General features: G+C 47.6%; 2 protein-coding genes across 2 annotated transcripts; both read left to right on the top strand.

Annotated features, from left to right (window-relative positions):
* The first annotated feature begins 3,743 nt into the window (after nt 1-3,743).
* On the top strand, nt 3,744-19,829 carry LOC136449918 (protein GFS12). Its single transcript, XM_066450147.1, has 17 exons — nt 3,744-3,990; nt 4,190-4,224; nt 4,838-4,906; nt 5,001-7,100; nt 7,214-7,541; nt 7,676-7,891; nt 7,970-8,042; nt 8,116-8,321; nt 14,201-14,263; nt 14,354-14,559; nt 14,639-14,750; nt 14,856-15,362; nt 16,389-16,675; nt 18,476-18,716; nt 18,830-18,903; nt 19,232-19,367; nt 19,534-19,829. Exons 1-17 carry the CDS (start codon nt 3,844-3,846, stop codon nt 19,687-19,689), a joined length of 4,956 nt encoding a protein of 1,651 aa, XP_066306244.1. The 5' UTR covers nt 3,744-3,843; the 3' UTR covers nt 19,690-19,829.
* On the top strand, nt 8,846-13,631 carry LOC136451181 (uncharacterized). Its single transcript, XM_066451931.1, has 3 exons — nt 8,846-10,721; nt 11,623-12,248; nt 12,435-13,631. The coding sequence occupies exons 1-3, from the start codon at nt 8,846-8,848 to the stop codon at nt 13,629-13,631; spliced, it is 3,699 nt and encodes a 1,232-aa protein (XP_066308028.1).
* Nucleotides 19,830-21,600: the final 1,771 nt, after the last annotated feature.

The following is a 21,600-nucleotide window of genomic DNA, read 5'->3' as shown; positions in this document are numbered from 1 at the left end:
ATTAGCGTGTTCCTCCTGTAATCCGCAAAAATCGGCAGTTCGAATCACCAAAAATCGAAGAGGATTCAAATGGAATCCTCAAAACCAAATAGGAAAGGGACAAAGGTGAAAAATACCCCTCAAATAAATTCATCTGTGGTGTGCAGCAGGAAGAGCACGAGGGGAGGGAGAAAAATGGAGCCTCACCAATAAGTATCTGGAACGGAGAAAGGGGAAGATGGGCGAGAGAGGATTAGCCAGGAAAGCGACGAGGTGGCCCTTGTTGGTCTGGTCGTGTCGGAGCCGTCGCACGCTCCGCCTAGTTGCCCCAAAGCTACGCTCACCGACGTGGCCCGCCAGAGGGCGCACCGGCCCTACACCACCCCATGGCCATGCATGGAGGGCGCACGCTTGCCTACGCCACCGCACGTCCGCGTCGCTACGGTACGGTGCGCGCTCGCACCGGGTAGGGTGCTCGCCCCGTACCGCGCCTTCGGCACCACACGGAGAGGGAGAGGAAGAAGGAGAGGGGTAGGGGAATAAGATGGTGATGCACCGCCATACAAAGCTAGCGAACTTGGCCACCGTTGCTGCCGACGAGAAAGACGCAGCTAGGGTTTCGTCGAGCGGCCGCGGACCGCATGCAGCGTAGGGGGGCCAGCGAGGAAGAAGAGGCAGCTAGGTTTCATCACGGCCACCGGCGAGGAAGAAGAGGCAGGCAAGGCTGTGCGGAGGAGGAGGAGGCACGGGAGGAGGAGGGCGGCGCCCGCCGTCTCGGCCGGCGCAGCCGCCCCTGTGGCCGCCGCTTCGGGAGAAATTGAAACGGAGAGGAAGAGGAGAGACGCGTTTTTTTTTGTGAAGGGGAAGGTGAGATATCTAGATTCTGAAGTGAAGTTAAGCGGGGTGATGAGAACAGAAGCTGAAGAAAGCTGATTGAGACACAAAAGGTAAGCAAAGCTGATTCAGGGCAAAAGCTGGTGTAGCAAAATCCTGATCGTAAATTCTCAGATCCAACAGACGGTAGATTTTGGGGTGACGTGCATAGGTGCTCCTTCGGAGGAGCTGGCCATCTTTGTTTGGGTTGAATTCCTAATGCAATTGACTTAGTATTTTGGTCTTCTGGTTGTAATTTTGACCAATATGTTTATTAGAACATTCAATAAATACATCAAATCATAAAGTATTCCAACATAAAGAGTCACGGTTATAAATGTCCATGCAGCCCGAGGCACGACGGCACGGCACAAAGCTCGTTTTTTAGCCCGACACGAGCCCGGCCCCGCCCGAGGGTGCAGGGCGTGCCTGGGCCGCTGCTCAGGCCCGTGGGCTGCCTTCGACGGTCGGGCCAACCTGCTCCCTCCCCCTCCTGGGCCTCCTCACTCCTTCCTCCCCTCTCCACGGCCCAGTGCGGCCCACCGCCCACCGTCCCCGCCTCCCCCCTCGGCCCAGCTAACCCTAACACCCCATCGCCTCCACGTCCGCGTAGCCTGGTGCCGGCTAACCCTAACACCCCTCCCGAGAAAAAGCACGGGCAGCCATGCAGCCGCAGCCCCTCGGCCCTCGCTCCCTCCCCGAGTCGCTAGCCTCCACTCCTCCCCCGCCTCCGAGCCTCCCAACGCTCTCATCCCCCGCCGCCGCCGGAGCTCAAGGCCGGTTGGGTCTTCCCCCTTCGGCCCTTCTCCTCCCTCCTCTCTCTCTCTGAATCCGTCACCAGCCATGCCCGAATATGTCGTCCCCTTGACCGAATCCGGCCTGTTGGCACGCAGATCTATGGTGCCATGGTGGGAGGCGGCTGCGCGGTGGTGCGGTGGCGGGGCTGTGGTGCAGCGGCAGCGTGGCGGCAGCGCGGGAGCCACGCGGGCTACTCCGGTGGCCCCACTGCGTCGTCCGTGGCCCAGCTGCTCCGGTGGGCATAGCTCATGGAGCTGTGGGCGGCATTAAGGCCGGTGTCGCGTGGGACGCCCCTCCCTACCCTCGGCCCTCGCGCACGGGCGCCGATGCCGCGCCCCCACACGGACGCCCCCTCCCCGCCTCCACTCCGGCGGCTCATGCTTCCTCCCCTTCCCCCTCTCTCTGGCTGCTCGCGCTTCATCGTGGGCCTGAGGTGGCCCGACACGCTGGATTGCCCGTGCTTCTCAGGCCGGCCCGGCCCGATAAATGGCCCAGCAGGTCGTGCTTGGGCCGTAGTTCAAGCACGGTGCTCGCCTCGGCATGGCCCGGTAGGCACGACGTGTCGTGCCCGCCCGAACCCCATCGGCCCATTCAACATCTACCACGGTTGATTTTTCTGATTCCAAACTAAATATGCTGTAAACTCGTATATCTATATATGAGTTGTGTTTGCCCTACGTTAAGGCGCATGTAATTCTTATGATGGTAGGCCTCTTATTGTGAAGAAGTCTACTATGGTGGTGTTAGGGGTGGCATCACCAACACATTTTTTGTTTGCTTCTCAGAGTAGCTAGTCTAGCCTAGCCTCGCCTAACTTACATGAAGCACGAGCACCTTGTCTAGCCGGGAGAGTCGATTCGGCTCTCTCAGCCCAGCAAGGAAAAGCTCGCTCGCAAAGGTCCCCAGGTGGTTAGGTAAGAGATCCAAACAGATAAGCCTGCTCCCTATCAGTTAGGGATTTAGCCTCAGACAACACAGCCCCTAAGACTTCGGAGTTTGGCTAATGATTTTTCCTTCACAGCGCTTGTATATAGGAGTACCTTAAGTTGGAAGAAGCAAGGAAAGAAGGCGAAGGCACCTTCACCACTTCGCTCAACACACGAAGACAGAGATTGAAGATCGAAGTGGCTTGGCTCACTTCGCCATCAACCAAGGAAGAGTGGGTGCGAAGTTGCCTATGTGCACGCTTGTCCATCGGCCCAATGTCCGCGTTACTGATAGCAAGTGGCTGTGAAGTTGTCTACGTACACGAATTGAGCAGAGCCCACGTATCATGAGTATAAGAGAGCTGGAGTGTGAGAGGGTTAAAGCATCAATAAATTTATAACAAACTACACACTATCTGCGTAGTCTGCTCGCCTCGCCTTGCTGCGCCTGCACGAGCAACGAGATGCTCGGTCGGCCAGGTGAGCTGATTTGGCTCTCCTAGGGCCTGTTTAGATGGCGAAAATTTCTGCAAAATGCACTGTAGCACTTTTCATTATTATTTGGTAATTAGTGTCCAATCATAGTCTAATTAGGCTTAAAAGATTCGTCTCGTAAATTTCGTCTATGTAATTAGTTTTATTTTTTATTTATATTTAATGCTTCATGCATGCGTCCAAAGATTCGATGTGACGGGGAATCTTGAAAAATTTTGTAAATTTTTTTGCAACTAAACTGGACCCTAGAGGAAGGAAGCCAGATCTTGCTTGCATGGTCCGCGAAATGTCTTAAGTAGGAGAACCAAACAAACGCTGTCATTTTCCTATCCTCGCTGAGCAAGGCGTAACAGTTTTCGGGCGAAGGAGCCAAGCAGACCTGGTGTCTCTCCCTTGCTTGCTAGTTGCTACTCTTCCTTACTATATTGATCGATGCTAACAGTAGAACCGGCGCAGCTTCTGGGCCTCATACGGCCATCACGTCACACAGCCGGGTGACTGGCTGGACGCCGTTGGATCGCCGCAGCGGTGCAGTTGCTCCCTGGTCCCTGCTTCATAGTCAGAACTCAGAACAGGAGAGAGCCAGCGGGTCTGAGTCCGACCCGGTGGATTTGGTCGAGCCAGACCAGTTCACTCACGCCGCTGGCCGCTCAGGTCCTCGACGCCCCGCACCTCTGGACCGGACGGGTCCATACCAAAGAGCCTTCCTTTTGTTTCGTCGCAGCTGCACGAGTTTGGCGCCGGCTCCTCCGATCCAGCCTGGCCGCCGGCGATGGGCTGCTCGCCGGAGGGGGCCGCTGCGGCGTGCCCGGACTGCCTGGGGCGCCTTGTCCTACGCGACCTCGCCGGATCCGGCCTCTCCTTCGTCCACGGCCTCTCCGACTCACCGCTCCCCTTCGCCGCCTCCGCCGTCGTTCAGGTCCGCATCGGTTCCCACCTCTTGATCCATGGGCGCTCTGGTCGGCATGCGCTCTCAAAATCGTTCCTATTCCCGTCCGTTCAAGCGCGGTTGGAAGCAGAATTTATTGGGCTTCCATTCCTCTGCATAAACCCTTGCTTCCTTTACAAGAGCTATTGGTTATACCTTTGTCTTAATCCTCGTTTCCTCTTCGCTGCAGATAGCGTCTGATGGAGACGAGGAAAGTAATGGGAGGTATGGCTTTACTTAGTGAGACTTGCCTGGATACTATTGCAATAGGGTAGATGCCGTTATGACAAAATTGTTCCTCTCAAATGTATCCATGTATGATGTTAAATTGTTATGATGTCACAACGTACTCCTTCTGAGTCAGGCAAGTAGCCGAAATGTGCTTCAGTGCAACTTCAACTACAGTGAGCTCTATGCTTCAAACCATATATAATTGTAAACCTCCAACTGAACTGTAGCTGGTCAATTTACAAGTTATCCTGTCAATGCTGCTTCAAACTCTTGTTTAGTTGGACCTTGGAATACAATCACAGCCATGTAGGGTCATCCCAGTTTGACAGCCACCAAATGTACGACAGAAATTCTGATTCATAGAAAACAGCCAAATTAGTCAGATGAACATAATTTCTTAGTTTTTCATATAACAATTACTCACCTGTAAAAGAAAACCATAGTGAAAAATGGTAAACCATTTGCACCTCCATGCACTTTGTATTTATCACAGTCGGTTGCAGTCAGTGGTTCTTTTGAATCTACCTGTTTTCCAATTTAATGTGGCTTCCTTTTCCTTCATCTTTGCACTAAATCTTACGCAGAAGTGGTGTTGTATATGTTGCAGGCAGCATATCTCCAGTTTTGTTTTAGTGGGCCTATATGGTGGCAAAGTGCCTTTTAATAGCCAACAATGGTAACTCTCTTACCTGAGGATTATATTATCTTCAAAGGCTCCAAAATTGATGTATCAACATGTACGGATTTCTCCACATTTTCATTCCCTACAGTGACACCAGTTCCTTGGAGAATGGCATTCATAAAGATCCCCAGGCAGAGCAAACTATATATACTGGTGATAACCAATATACTGAGCAGTCAGATTCCTCATCTTGTATAGAATGCATTGAAGATCGCAAAAGTTCCTCTGGCCCCTGTAAGCAACCACTGGCCATAAGAACGATTACCAAATTAACTCCTGCTTGCTATCTTAACATAGGCCAGACTTCAGAGGTTAGAGAGCTTATTAAAGGTTATCTGACCTCATCAACTGAAGAGTATGTGATTAATTCACTAAATCTGTTATCTGAAAACAAAATTAGTGGATCTGCTGGTTTAGATTTCCTCAGCTTTGTTGGATTTTCAGCATTCGATGACTTGCATTCTTCTGGCTGTGTGAGGCATCCCAACATCTTACCAGTGTTAGGTGTTCTAGAAACATCTGATTGTTGCTACATGTTACAACCAAAGGCCCCATACACTTTGGAAAACATTATGCACCACAGTCCAGAGGCCTTCTGCTCAGATTGGCATATTAGATTTCTTGTCTACCAGATAATATCTGCTTTGGCATACCTTCATGATTTAGGAGTTCATCATGGCAATCTAAGGCCATTAAAGATCTTAATGTCAGATTCCTTATGGCCTTACCTGAGCATAAGTGATACCTGCCCTGTAAAACACAGTTGGGGTTTTGCTGATCGTAAATGTTCATCTAATTCATGTTGTTTTATGGAGGACTGTTCCTCAAAAGCCATTTATACTGGTTTCAAACTGCAATCATCGTTAGATTGGCATTCTCACTTTAAGCAATGGTGGAAAGGTGAACTGACCAATTATGAATACCTTCTTGTCTTAAACAAGTTAGCTGGTAGAAGATGGGGCGATCCAGCTTTTCACACTGTGATGCCTTGGGTAATAGATTTCACAGTGATGCCTGATGAAAGTTCTGATAATGGTTGGAGAGACCTGACCAAAAGTAAATGGCGGTTGGCAAAAGGTGATGAACAGTTGGATTTTACGTATTCATCATCTGAAGTTCCACATCATGTTTCTGACGAGTGTCTCTCAGAGCTAGCTGTCTGCAGTTACAAAGCAAGGAGGTTACCTAAGACCATCTTGAGGTCAGCCGTGCGTTCCGTCTATGAGCCCAATGAATACCCGTCTAGTATGCAAAGGCTTTATCAATGGACTCCTGATGAATGCATTCCTGAATTTTATAGTGATCCTCGGATTTTCGCCTCTCTTCATTCTGAAATGAGTGATTTGGCATTACCTTCCTGGGTAACATCTGCAGAAGATTTCATTTGTCTTCACAGGGATGCATTAGAGAGCGATCGAGTCTCGCAACAACTGCATCACTGGATTGACATAACATTTGGCTATAAACTTTCTGGAGAGGCATCTGTTGAAGCAAAAAATGTCATGTTGCCCTCTAGTGATCCATCTAGGCCAAAATCAATTGGCCGACATCAGCTTTTTACAAGGCCTCATCCTAAGCGCCTTGTTAGCACCCCTCATGCAGTCTACCACAACAAAATGGACTCTTGTGTTAGATGCTCTGGCAAACGAAGCGGTGCAACAACTGATGCAGTGTTAAATGGCTGTGGATCTCAAAATATGCTTTCAGAAATTGGCTGTTTGGAGGAATTTGAGAAAGCAACTTTGTTTGCAGAGCTTGAATACCAGTTGAATCCAGTCTATGATTATGCTGATGCTGATGCCGATCTTTCAATTTGTTTCTCTTCAGACAAGTATCCCAAAAACCAAAATGCAGATAAGATATTGCAGCATAACAATGCATTGCCAGCAGCACCTAACTTTGATCTTGGTTCCTTTCTAGAATGCTTTGAGTCTGATGATAATTCCCATATGGGTTATCAAGAACTGCTGCTATGGAATCAAAAGTCTAATTCAGAAAACGAACGCCATGCAAATGATGTATTTTCTATTGGGTGCATTCTGGCAGAAATCTATATGCAAAAACCACTTTTTGACAATGCCTTGCTATCTGCATACAAAGAAATTGGGGTAATGCCCGGAGCACTTCAAGGCCTGCCTTCTCATGTCGCACTTCTTGTTGAGTCATGCATACAGAGGGAATGGAAAAGGTAACTTCAGCAATGAAGTCTGATGTTTATAGTTCATATCCCACCACTTTGATGATGTTTTGATGGAATTCAAAGACAACTGTTTTTGATACTGATTTGGTGATCTCTTGCAGGAGGCCATCAGCAAAGCACCTTTTGGAGTCATCATACTTTCCTCCATCAGTTCGATCTGCATATTTGTTTCTTGCTCCACTTCAAGTTTTGTGTACATCTAGAGAGCGAATCAAGTATGCTGCTAAGCTTGCAAATGAAGGGGCACTCAAAGCTATGGGAGAATTTGCTGCTGAAATGTGCGCACCTTACTGCCTGTCTCTTGTTTCATCATCTTTGTCAGATGTTGATACCGAATCAGCCTTGTCTCTGCTTAAAGAATTCCTAAGGAGCTTGACTATCCAAGCAACTAAAGACCTTGTTCTGCACATCATTCAGAAGATCTTACAGGCCAGTTAAGATATACCAGTAGGAAAGATATTCACATGTGTTTTATTTTATTTTATTTTGTCAAAGTTTTGGATTATGGAACATAATAATGTTTCTTCTTTCTGATGAGTTTTGCCTGATGGTGGTTGCTACAGGCACCAGAATATTCACATCTGAAGGTTGCCCTCCTTCAAGACTCTTTTATTCGGGATTTGTGGAATAAATTGGGAAAACAAACTTATATTGAAAAGATACATCCTTTGGTGATCTCAAACTTATGCAGTTCACCTAACAAGATCATCGCCTCTGCTGCATCCACTGTTCTGATCGTCTCAAGTGAGGAACTAGGAATACCAATTACCATTCATCAGGCAAGTCTAAGTAGAAAGTTTTATTGGTATACCATCATAATACTATGCATCACTGATGGATGTCTCCACTTTCTCCAGACGATTTTACCACTAATTCACTGTTTTGGCAAAGGATTATGTGCTGATGGAATCGATACTTTGGTTAGGATTGGTAACCACCTAATGCTTTCTCGTTATGTTGAAATTATTTGCGAAGTGATCACTTCTTAACCTTGTAATTATAGGTGGACTTCTTGGAGAAAATTTTGTTGTAAAGCAAATTCTTCCGTTGCTTTGGAATGTCATATTCTCTTGTATCGATTCGTCTAAGATGAGTAAGCCTGAGCCACAGCATAGTTGGAATTCTTTCGCACTGATTGATAGCTTATCTGCCTTGGAAGGTCTTGTGTCGGTTCTTCCTGTCAAAACTGTTATTAAGGAGCTTCTTCAGGTACTTTACTGGCAAAAACACAGCTAAGCGAACAAACATTAGAAGGAGTGGAAATAGATAGCTTATTGGATTGAAGTTGAATGAAACTGGAAACCATATTCTTTAAACTAAGTTGAAATCAATTTCAGGTGGCACTGACTTTAAGCGTAAATTTAAAGACTACCAGATTCCAACAAGATTTTACTTACCTTTTTGATCAATTGATAGTATTTCTTCTTTTGTTTGTTATAGAAATTGTTAGAATTAATTGCTATTTACTTTTAATCACCTAGTTACTTGTGTAATCTCCTAGCTAGCTGTGCTGAGTTAATGCCCAGCTGGCCCCTTGGGGTTCGGCTGGCCTCTTGAGACTCGGCTGGCCCTTTGGGTCACCCTCCTCCTCTCTTTTTATATGTAATCTCTTCTGTAAACTCATTCAAGGAATCAAAGCCTGTTAGGCTATTGTCTATCATGGTATCAGACTAAACCATCGATCCTTCTGCTTCCGCTCCCACTCCACCCACCCCAGGCTGCTGCGCGCGCCCATGGCCACCTCCAGCTCCTCCGCCATGGCTACCGCGACCAAGCTCCGCGACGAAGCCCTCTCTGCTGCCAAGTGCCTGGAGGATAAGGCCTCCTCTTTGCGCTCCACCAACACAGAGCGTAGCCAGCAGCTCGAGGAAGAAGCTGCCCTTCTCAAGTCCGCAGCCGCCGCCCAGGAGCGTGTCCGCGCCGCTGCTGCTGCTCTTGACAAAGAGCGCGCTCAGGCAGATACCCTGGAGCAGCAGGCCGCGGCCCTCCGGGATCGCCTCCGCCCCGAGCATCCGGACGACGACGCCGATCCTGAGGATGACGACGTCCACTCCGCCTCCTCTGAAGCAGTGGGCATCGCCCACCTCCACACTCAAGCTGCTGCCGTCCAGAACATCAAGAACCTCATCCCTATCGTTCTTGATCTTCAATCCTCCAACTACTCCAAGTGGCGTGGCTACGTCCTCCTCATCCTCGGCCGTTTCGCCTTGAAGGATCACGTCCTTAGTGATGACTCCCGCCCCTACGATCCGGCGTGGTCATGCATGGACTGCGTCGTCCTCTCTTGGCTTTTCAACACCATCTCTGCCGACCTCCTGGACGTCATCCATGAGCACGATGGCCTCACCGCCCGGACAGCATGGCTCGGGATTGAACAACAGTTCCTCAACAATCGCGAGTCCCGCGCCATGCTCCTCGACGCCGAGTTTCGCACTCTCTGCCAAGGTGCCCTCTCCATCGATGACTACTGCCGCAAAATGAAGAGCATGGCGGATGCCCTCGCCGACCTCGGCGAGCCCATCCAGGACCGAACTCTGGTGCTGAACGTTCTACGGGGTCTCAATGAACGTTTTCAGTTCATCTCCCAGCTCGTCACCCGCCAGAGGCTGTTCCCGCCCTTCGCCGATGTTCGTGCTGACCTCCGTTTGGCCGAGCTCAACATGGGGACGCCCTCTGCCTCTCCTTCGGCTCTCGTCGCCGCGCCCTCCATCAGGCCGCCCACTTCGTCCTCGCCTGCGCCTCCACGCTATCATCAGGCCACTGCTGGCCATCAGGCTGCTGCTGGACAGCAATCCAGTGGCAACCGCGGCCGACGCCGCGGCGGCGGGCGTGGCTCTGGCGGCTCCCACAGCAGTGCACCGGGCGGGACTGCACCAGCCACACCACAGTGGCCCTCGCTGCTCAACCCCTGGACCGGCTCTATCCACATGTGGCCAGGGTCCACCGTCGGCGGCGCCCGTGGCCCTCCACCACGCGCAGTCCAGCTTGCACCTCTGCAGCAGGCTCTGGTGGCCGGCGTGCCACCGGCATACTTCGCTCCACCACCGGCTTCCGGGTCCTACTACCCGCAGCCCCCTCAGGCACCTCCTGCTTGGGCGCCCTGGACGCCCGAGGGTCTCGCTAGCGCCTTCAGCACCGTCTCCCTCACCCCACCACCGAGTTCCTCGGATTGGGTGATCAACTCGGGCGCCTCCTCCCACATCACCGCCAACCCTGGTATGGTCACTGCTACACCATTCTCTTCCTTTCCCTCCATTGTCGTAGGCAACGGGGCCACCCTCCCTGTTATTGGCACCGGCTATTCTGTCCTTCCTAGACCCTTTCGCCTCGACAATGTCCTTGTAGCTCCGACATTATCAGAAATCTCCTTTCGGTTCGAAAATTCACTACTGACAATTGTGTTTCTGTCGAGTTTGACCCTCTTGGTGTTTCTGTGCACTCTTCAGCTCCCTTCATCCACCACTGGCTCCTGCGCCCTTGTCGCCACTCCTTCACCAACTACCTGGCACAGGCGCCTCGGTCACCCCGGCAAGGCCACTCTTCAGTCCCTTGCGCAGTCCTCCCCCATTGTCTGCATCAAGCCTGAAGATGACTCCCTCTGCCACACCTGTCAGCTTGGGCGTCATATTCGTCTCCCTTTTTCTATTTCGCTATCTAGAGCAACCAAGAATTTTGATTTAATCCATTGTGACCTGTGGACATCTCCTGTTGTTAGTGTCTCTGGTTTCAAATATTATTTAGTTATTCTTGATGATTGCTCTCATTTCCTCTGGACTTTTCCCCTTCGCGCTAAGTCCGATACATTCCCCACGATTTCTAATTTCTTCGCTCATGTGTCTACCCAATTCGGCTGCACCATTAAATCAGTCCAATGTGACAACGGTCGCGAGTTTGACAACTCCGCCTCTCGTGCTTTCTTTCTTGCTCACGGCATCACTCTCCGCATGTCGTGCCCCTATACTTCCCAGCAAAACGGGAAAGCCGAGCGCATGATCCGCACCGTCAATAACATCACACGTACCCTCCTCTTCCAAGCTTCCATGCCCCCCTCTTACTAGGCTGATGCTCTAGCCACTGCCACCTATCTCATCAATCGCCTTCCCACCAAAACTCTAAACATGAGCACCCCCTTTTTCGCCCTCCATGGCACCCTCCCCTCCTATCATGATCTTCGTGCCTTCGGGTGCACATGCTACCCCAACCTTTCTGCCACCACTCCTCACAAGCTTGCCCCCCGCTCCACCCTCTGTGCTTTCCTTGGTTATTCACCGGATCACAAGGGCTATCGGTGCCTCAACCTCAACACCAACCGCGTCATCATTTCTCGCCACGTTGTTTTCGACGAAACAACGTTTCCTTTTTTCCCTCAGCCGGCCATCCCCTCCTCAGCAGGAACTTGATTTTCTAACTGACGACGACACCATTCCAGTGTCTCCCCTTCCTGCAGGTACACCCGGCGCTACTGCCCCCTTCCAGTTGGTGCCTCTGGCACCATCTTTGGCATGCGCAGGCACGCCGGCGTCCGGGGCCCTGGTGCTGCCAGCGCCCTCCACCCCGGCACCACCGGCTATGTCCCGGGGGTCCCCGGCGTCCTCTGTACAGGCGCCCCCTATACAGGCGCCGGCTCCACCCGTCGTCCACGTCTACAGCCGGCGCGCTCCCCCCCCCCCGGTTATTGCGCCTCAGAAGCCGCCTATTATTCATGTCTACAGCAGGCGTGCTCCTGCTCCTGCCCCGCCACCCGAGCGCCCGGCAGGAGCGCCTCCTCGACGTTCCAGCATGGTCCCCTCTCCACCTCGCTATGTCAAGAGCGATCCTCCGGTTCCTGCTGGTGCTGTTTCCATTCCGCCGGTCGCCAACTCCCACGGCATGGCGACCCGTGGAAAAACATGCTACCGGCAGCCTCGCCTCGCCTTGCATACCGAGGCCTTGTCTCCCCTACCGCGGTCCTGTCGAGATGCCCTTGCTGATCCTCATTGGCGCCAGGCCATGGAAGATGAATATGCGGCTCTTCAGGACAACCACACCTGGGACCTCGTCCCGCACCCCACCAAGGCCAATGTTGTTACTGGAAAATGGATTTTCAAACACAAGTTCCATGCCGATGGCTCATTGGAGAGATACAAGGCTCGTTGGGTACTTCGGGGATTCACTCAACGCCCCGGTGTTGATTATGATGAAACTTTCAGCCCGGTTGTCAAGCCAGCCACTGTTCGGACAGTCATCACGGTGGCACACTCCAGGGATTGGCCGATTCATCAACTTGACGTGAAGAACGCTTTCCTCCACGGGACTCTTTCATAAATAGTATACTGCTCTCAGCCTACTGGGTTCGCTGATCCTGCACTTCCAGATCATGTCTGTAGACTCAACAAATCCCTCTACGGCTTGAAGCAAGCCTCGCGGGCCTGGTACAGCCGCTTTGCCTCCTTTCTGATCTCTCTAGGGTTCACTGAAGCCAAGTCAGACACATCTCTCTTCATATTCAGCCGTGGCACCGAGACAGTCTACTTGCTCTTATATGTGGATGACATTGTCCTTACGGCTTCATCTCAGCAACTCCTTCACCGTGTCATTGCTGCTCTGAAAAAGGAGTTCGCCATGAAAGATCTTGGACCCCTACATCACTTCCTTGGCGTTGCAGTTCAGCGCCACAGGGATTCTGTTCTCCTTTCACAGCGTCAGTACACTCTGGACATACTTGCTTGCCATGGCATGAGTGACTGCAAGCCTTGCTCCACTCCAGTTGACACTTGTGCAAAGGTACCAGCTGATGCCGGCCCGTCTGTTGCTGATCCCACTGCTTATCGCAGCCTTGTGGGTGCCCTCCAGTACCTCACCTTCACCAGGCCCGACATTGCCTATGCCGTCCAACAAGTGTGCCTTCATATGCATGATCCGCGGGAAACTCACCTTGTCGCTGCCAAGCGGATCCTTCGCTATCTTCAGGGCACCCTCAGCCATGGTCTGGTCATTCCCCGAACAGCCCCAACACAGCTCCGTGTCTACACCGACGCTGATTGGGCCGGCTGCCCGGACACCCGCCGCTCCACCTCCGGCTACGCCGTCTTCCTCGGAGGCAGCCTGGTCTCCTGGTCCTCCAAGCGGCAGCCCACTGTCTCCCGGTCCAGCGCCGAGGCAGAGTACCGGGCTGTTGCCAACGGCGTCGCTGAAGCCACTTGGCTGCGGCAACTGCTCCAGGAACTTCACCATCCCCTGGACTCCGCATGCCTCATCTACTGCGACAATGTCAGTGCCTGCTACCTCTCCACCAACCCCGTTCAACATCAGCGCACCAAGCACGTGGAAATCGACCTTCACTTCGTCCGTGAACGTGTCGCCATAGGTGCAGTCCGGGTTCTTCATGTGCCCACCACATCGCAATTCGCCGATGTCTTCATCAAGGGGCTCCCTTCCTCTGTCTTCATGGATTTTCGCTCCAGTCTAAACGTTCGCTCCACCGACGATTTGACTGCGGGGGGTGTTAGAATTAATTGTTATTTACTTTTAATCACCTAGTTACTTGTGTAATCTCCTAGCTAGCTGTGCTGAGTTAATGCCCAGCTGGCCCCTTGGGGTTCGGCTGGCCTCTTGGGACTCGGCTGGCCCTTTGGGTCACCCTCCTCCTCTCTTTTTATATGTAATCTCTTCTGTAAACTCATTCAAGGAATCAAAGCCTGTTAGGCTATTGTCTATCAGAAATAAATACAGAATTAGGTCACAGTTCAAATCAATTCATTACAGAATTCCAATAATTTTTGAACAAAATATCATATCATCAATGTATATCTGATCTTGGTCGTGCAGATGCATCATTTTAGTAGTGTTTGGTAATATCATCTGTGATGTTATCAAATTCCTGCATTGATTTAAATGCTTAAGTGTTCCTTGATTGTGAATTTTGATGTTGACCTTAAAAACTTAATGTCAAAATTTGTATATTAGTCAATTGAAATGCTTAAGTGCCAATGTTCCTCTTCTAAATAATGCATGCATTATTTTTAATTGTATCCATTTTCATCCTTAATTGCATATATAGTATTTATTTATGTATTCATTACCCCATTGTATTTCTACTGCATCTGCAGGACCAAGCCTGTCATTATATAAAAGTTCTTATGCAGATTCCTTTGGATCTTCGTGTGATTCAAGTAATTGAAATTACCTTTTTTTAGTCTTTTCTATTATTTTTACTTGTACAACTGAAGCTTTTTCACTATCAAAACTGCTTTGTTGATTAGGTGGCTGCTACAGCGCTCATTGACCTTTGTCAACGAATTGGACCAGAAAACACTTTTATATATGTTTTGCCACAACTAAAGGAGCTTTTTGCTGAACTAGCCTTTTCTCATGATTCATCTGGTCTTAACCATCCTACAAAAGGAATTAAAAGTTCTGATGGAAACAAAAGTGAGCCAATTAAAGTGGAATCCAGAATTGATCTTTTGTAAGTCAAAAAAGCTTTTCTGTGTTTTGTTATAAATGGTTTTATATACATATATTTCTAATAAAGTAAATAATTGTAGGCTGTTGCTATATCCTTTTTTGGCATCACTTGTTGGGATAGAGAAGCTCCGAGAGTCTTGCTCAACATGGTTTCTTTTGGAGCAAGCACTTCAAAGGTTGTACAATTGGAAGGTACATAATTCTGCAATCTGCATTTTTTTTCTTTATGCTATCAATTGTTAAGATAGTATTCTTATCATGCTCTTTTACCTTATTTTCATCTGTGCTTTTGTTTAGTGGGAGCCTTCTGGTGATTGTTCTAAGAATGCTAAAAATATGAAAGGTCAAAGGTTTCAGCCTGGCAACTATATGTCATCAGAGTTTGTTCCAACCAAACTGCTTTTCAATGGGGTAGGTTGGTCCATGCCACAATCAGAAACCACTAAAAAAATTGGTCGGAACACTGCAGCTTCTAACCTTGAGAATGAGACATCTAGTGACAACTTGTTTACTTCAAGTTCTGGTAATCAACCATGGTTTTGGTTCCCCACCCCTGATAGTAGTTGGGGTGTTCCAGAATTTCTTGGTCGTGGCGGTGGTATGAGGGATGAACTACCTTGGAAGATTAAAGCTTCTATCCTTTACTCAGCCCGTGCTCACCCTGGTGCTCTGCGTTCATTAGCAGTCCATGATGATGAGTGCACAGTTTTTACAGGAGGAGTTGGTCCTGGTTTTAAAGGAAGTATCCAGAGGTGGGAATTGCCAAACATGAGCTGCACATCAGGTTATTATGGGCATGAAGAGGTCAGTTGTTTTACTGTGAGTTTTAATAAGATTATTTTCTCTCTGCTTTTATGATGGATGATTTTGTTTTGTATCTATAGAAAAACTTTGATTTTTTACTTTGTAAAGTAGCAGTTGGAAATTTGTTTAAAACATGATATGTTCCAAAGACCAAATTGTTTGTGGGTTCCACCATTAAATCCAGGTGGTCTAAGGGGTAACTTGAGCCCTCCAGAACTTTTTACTGTCCGCTGTGATGATGGACCCAGGCTTCTTCCGTTTCAGTTCTTCCTGGTTGAACCACCATATAGTTAAAATAACTAGGACAACAAGCAGTATTTATAAACCTTTTGGAACTAGAAACTGAAACCTAAGAGGTTATGGTTATGGCTTTTGCTCAGTAACTGGTCACCTCTTCTGATTAATCAAGAAATAGCAAGGTTCCTTGTATCGCCTCTACCCCTGATCTGATGGTATGGCCGCCAGCCATCGGCGGTCACGCTGCTTGGGTTTAGGGCAATCTGAAGTATGCCCATGACAAACTTTAGTACTAGGAGGTTTGGTGAGGATAGGAAATGGTAGGCTTTAGGGTGTCAAAGACTATCATTGTCTAATTTAATACTTCTGTCTGATTTAACATGATCTGATTTTACATTCATAACCGCCAAATTGAAATAACAAACATAAAAGATGAAGTTAAAGAGTTCCCAATCTACATGGATTGAATTGTTTCCACTTGTTTGTAACCATTACACCCAGGTGATGGAGAATTTATAGATTAGGAAAAGAGGCCATCAAACATGCTCAAATATATTCAATAAAATTTCTAATTCTAATATATTACACTTTACTTCATTTAAGAGAAAGTCAAACAGTATAAAATGTGTGGTTAATATTCTGTGGTAGTGATTTTGACTTGTGCTGCTTGATCTCTCTTTCATGTGTTTTATGTTTGAAATAATCGTCCACTCTTTGTAATTTTTTAATGAAATATTTTAAGTGCAACCAGTTTGCTCTCCATTTTTTTTAATAAACTCATTTATCTAGGTTGTCAATTCCATCTGTATCCTGTCAATTACTGGCAGAGTGGCTTCTTGTGATGGCACTATCCATATATGGAATGGGCAGACTGGAAAGCTCATTGCAGCTCATGCTGAGTCATCTACAACTTTTCCACTCCAAACCCCATCTATTGAGCAGGCAAACATGCTTAATCAGGATGCACTCTCAGGTGGAATATTGTCAAATGCATTTCGTGGTAGTTTATATACGACTATGCATTATATGGAATCTGAGGGTATACTTGTTGCTGGTATGGGAAATGGTTCAATCAGGTATTAATCTTGTGTCATCAGTTTTTTTATTTGTTTGATTATGTCCTATGGATATATGTTGAGGAAAATATCTTTCCTACTCTTTGACTGGGGAAGGCTTGTATGGCCAGCACCCAGCAGGACCTGACAGGATGCAATGCCCATAAATACACTGGCAAAGACATAACAAAAAAAAGGGGCCAGACCCAGTGCCGGAGGCTCCCACATGAGTGGGGTCTGGGGAAGGGATAAACCGAGACAAGCTTTTCTCCCGCAAAATCTACGGAGAGGCTGCTTCGAACCCACGACCTGGTGACTCAGTGAGACAGCTCTCACCACTGCACCAGGCCTGCCCTTCGGCAAAGACATAACAAAATGGGGAGAAAATTTACTTGAACTGGTTAGGTAGTGATATGCAATACTTCCTCCATTCCAAATAATTAGACACTTTGGCTTTATCCTAAGTCAAACTTCTCTAAGTTTGACCATGTTTATAGAAATTTATACTGACATCTACTCTACCAAATAAGTGCAGTCTAAAGACATGTTGCACGGTGGATTGAAAGAAACTAATTTGGTACATTTTTTGACATTTGATGCAGCCATTTTCTTCCCCTTCTTCATGTTTTTAAGGGGATCAGCACCTATGGTGCCTTCATCTAGGAGCTTTTGTACGATGTTCTTGACCACAAAGCAATTCTTGAGCATATGACCCAAGATGCGATGGAAGTGGCAAAAAATTGGCTCATTGAATTTGGAAGTTTCTTCCGGCGTTTTTGGTTTAGGGAGCTCAATATGATTTAACTCCCATAGGCCTGTAAAGAGGCCCTCCACTTCTTTGGGGAAGGAGTATTTCTGGTTTTGGCGCTCACTTTTTGTTAGAAAACGCAGGAGAGCTGCGCTAAGAGAAAAAAATGGTCCCCATACAGACTCATCTCATACGGGGACCAAATATGAGAGGTGCTATAGCAATTTGGGACCAGGCTCCCTAGGACCTAGGAACAAATGCAAGATGCCTTGAGCGTTTCTATAGTACTCAAAGGGCGGTAGGAATCACCTGCTCAAACTCTACAAAGAGACCATTTGGAAAGAGCGTAACAGGAGAATTTTCAACAACGGCTCAGAAACAGTGCTACAGGTGGCTGCAAGAATTAAGGAAGACAGAGCAGAGGAAAAGAGCATTAGCTCATGCCTAGCAGCTGACCCCCCCCCCCCCCCCCCCCCCCCCCCCCCCCCCCCCCGCACACACACACACACACTCCTTTATCTCCTATTGAGAGTGTTCCTTTGTTTTATCCCCACCTCTTTTCGGGGGTGTCTATTTTGCTTGTACATAAACTCTTATTCTCCCCTACTTAATTGAAAGGCAGAGCTCCTGCCATTGCGTTAAAAAAAACTCTGCAATGAGCAAATGAGAAGGCTGTGGATTTTATCTACAGGTGGAGAAGTCTAAGCCTCCACTGTCCACCACTAATCACAGAACCAGAACTCCAGAAGCGGTTTGTATGTGCATGAACAACTTGAGCTTGGACATGGCCATCTACCTCCAAGGATAGACTTGGTCAAAGTTAGAGAAGTTTAACTTAGTATAAAACCAAAGTGACTTATAATTTGGAACGCAGGGAGCAGGAGTTTGCGAGCATTGTAGTGTTTTTCTAGAAGGATAGTGATATGAAGCTGAGAGCATAATTCCTTTCTCTCCAAATCTCGTTATTTTACTGTATTTGTTCTTGATAAGTAGCCTGAATTAGTTCGTTGCACATTGTAGTGTATTTGTTTTTCTATTAATTATTTCCTTGCACATTGGTTGAGTTCTTGCAGATTTATTGACATATCTCGGGATCAGAAGCTACATTTATGGAAAAGCGATACGGCTGAAATATCTTTCTCATCACTTGTGTCAGCTATTTGCTCGTGTGGCTCAAACAAGCTTAGGAAAGGAAGCCCAATGGGTTCATCCTGGATAGCAGCAGGTTTAAGTTCTGGATATTGTCGATTGCTTGATAAGCGTAGTGGGAACATCATTGCAGTTTGGCGAGCACATGATGGACACATTACAAAGGTATGCTAATGCACTCCTAGCCCTCTACCGCAGAATGGTAAAAGAAAGCTTTGATTACTTTGACATTTTCTGTTCTGATTTTTTTTGTTTTCTATTCGCATTTATGCTTATAGCTGGCAGCGCCAGATGATCACTTAATTGTATCAAGTTCCCTTGACAAGACTCTTCGAGTGTGGGACCTCAGAAGGTATTATTTTGTTGATGCAAATAACTCCGTCAATTGACCTATTGGGATGTAGCTTTTTTATATTGTTAATGTATACGGGGATTGACATAGATAAAAATGCTGGGGCTATTGTCTTCTACTATTTTCTTTTTTGGAATTGTTTTAGATGAACACCTTCCCAGGTTGTACTGTAGCAACATTAGTTAGTAATCTGATGGATTCCTGAACTTAAATGGCACACAACACACATCGACACACTGCTCTTCAAGATTGGATGATATGGATTCCTTGTATGCCTTCTGGCTTGCATGTTCATATATATATTTTTTTTGGTGGGAAAATGTGATAGGAATCTGGCAACACAGTCAAACATTTTCAGAAGTCATTCAGACGGCATTTCCAACTTCTCTGTGTGGGGTCAGGACGTGGTATCAATTTCAAGGAACAAAATTGCACTAACTTCCCTATCGAGACCAGCAAGTGAAGTAAGACCTTCCTTTTCGTGACAGGCAACATTGTTCAATCTTGAAAGAATTTACTGCTTCCAAGTTCCAGCAGTAGTGTAACTCCAATTTAGCAATTTTTATAAACTATATGAGATGGAAATCTAATTGGCTCTCATGAAAGTGATTTCCATTTATTTTTAAGCAGATTGGACATCAGCAGCTTGCACTTCAGAACTTGTATTCGGCTGACAGAGGCGTGAAACACAAAAACCTATCTGTCCTTTCAACTATTGCTGTGCTTCCTTTGTCAAGGTTGTTTGTGGTTGGAACTGAAGATGGATTCCTCAAAATGTGCCACTAGATGCTTCACCAGTACTGGAGTACTGGTGACCATCTCTCATTGTGAAGTTTTGGTAGTTTCTCTCTTCCCGTCTGTTGAGTTGAATTTTGTGGTGGAGCCTGGTTATAGTTGGTGTTTCATTTTGCTGTGTGTGGGTGGGTGGTGGGTTTTGGGGGGGGGGGGGGGGGGGGGGGGGGGGGGGGGGGATTGTAGGCCATATCAGACTGTACAGGAAATACATTGTGTGCACTTAGTTTGTATGAAAGCTTCAAATCTTGCTTGATCTTTCTCTCTTGAGACAGCACATCCTTTACGTGTCTGCTTGACGCTTCATTTCTTTGTTTTCGATGAAAGTCCGATAAAAGCTGAAATAATAAATAGACCGATAAAAATGGAGTATATGTTGGAGAACTTGTATCGGTATTTTACTGTAGTGTACTATATAGCCTGTCTTGTTGTTAGGCACATCGCTACGCCTGTCGATTGGCCATTGGCCTGCTCTGCCAACCAAGCTGAGGGGCGCCTTGAATTCTAGCTTTATTACTCTACCTGATTCGCTGCAGACCTGGGACGGATAGGATTCTGGTGCGTTAAATGTGGGTTGTTGGGTAGCTACGGTTAAAGGTAGGCTTTACTGCACTCTGAAACCTCATTCCCTCGGCTTGCATTTGCACTGCATCCCCTTGATATTAGGCCTTGTTTAGATTTTAAGTTTTTTTATTCTATCCATCACATTAAATCTTTGGATACATACATGAAGGGAGACGAATCTTTTGAGTCTAGTTAGGCTATGATTGAACAATAATTATCAAATACAAACGAAAGTGCTACAGTATCACATACTGATTTCTATCCTCAATCTAAACAAGGTCTTAGCCAGTTTCGGAGCCACCCAGGCCAGTGCTTGGGCAGCATCAGAGCGCTGCGCTACCACTGATTTTGTCGTTTTAAGCTGGGGTGAAGCCTTGGCTTTATGTTTAAGGGCCTGTTTGAAACGGGGAACGCAAAATAAAGGAATAGTGAAAACGCTGGAATAGAACCGAAAGAAGAGTAGAAAACTATAGAAGGATTTCTAAACACAGAAATAGAAACTTTGAAAATCCTCCGTTCCAAACAGGCCTTAAGCAAAGGTTAAGACATATGGCCCCATTTGGCTTGTTGAAACTTGGCTAGAAAACACTGTTTTAACTGAAATGTTTTGAGAGAAAAATACTGTTTCGACTGAAAAAAGAAGTCGAACAAGCCGGATTTAAAGTAAGCCGAACGGGGCCATAACTGTACTGTCTAGGTAAGGTGGCATCCATGCAGCCTGTTCGCTTGCTCGTTAACGATCGTAAATTTCTAGCCGGGAACAGTGTTTTTCTCTCATATTAAACCAGCCAGTAGTAAATAATCCACGATCGTTTATGGCCTCCCGAATAGGCTGATGGTCCATGCACCCCTGTCCTTTGTAGCCGGTTCAATTACTGCCACGGACATGTGGGCCCTGCTGCAAAAGAACCATGTGGCGGGTCCACTTTTCAGCGAGGCTACGCAGCCGAACATGCCCCGCCCATTAAGCCATGGCCCATAAGCTGCTGCTCCTCCATCAAGGCTTGGACAGTGCGCCAGTAGCTCTGCTCAGCGTCTCAAACTTTCATCCGTGCAACTAAAGACGAGCAATGGCGCATATAAATGTGGGTGCCGAGCAACGAGCTCTTGGTGACCCAATCCGATCAATCAGGGCCTGTGTAACTTTGTGATTGCGTGAGCAGCAAGCAGTAGAGCGACCAGCAGCCATGGAGAAGAGTGTTGTTGCTAGTGGCATAAGCGAGTCTGGCTTGTTCTTGCGGCGTCTGGCTGTCCACTTCACTCTCCTACGTGTTGTGTCCTGGTTAATGGTTATCAGTGCTTTGTGTCATGTAGTATTTGTGTGCGAAGGACTTCTTTTCT

The sequence above is a fragment of the Miscanthus floridulus genome, chromosome 5, assembly GCF_019320115.1.
Source record: "Miscanthus floridulus cultivar M001 chromosome 5, ASM1932011v1, whole genome shotgun sequence".
In the NCBI taxonomy this organism is placed as follows: Eukaryota; Viridiplantae; Streptophyta; class Magnoliopsida; order Poales; family Poaceae; genus Miscanthus; species Miscanthus floridulus.
Note: the sequence above shows the minus strand (reverse complement) of the source record. Positions and strands in the feature narration are given on the sequence as shown.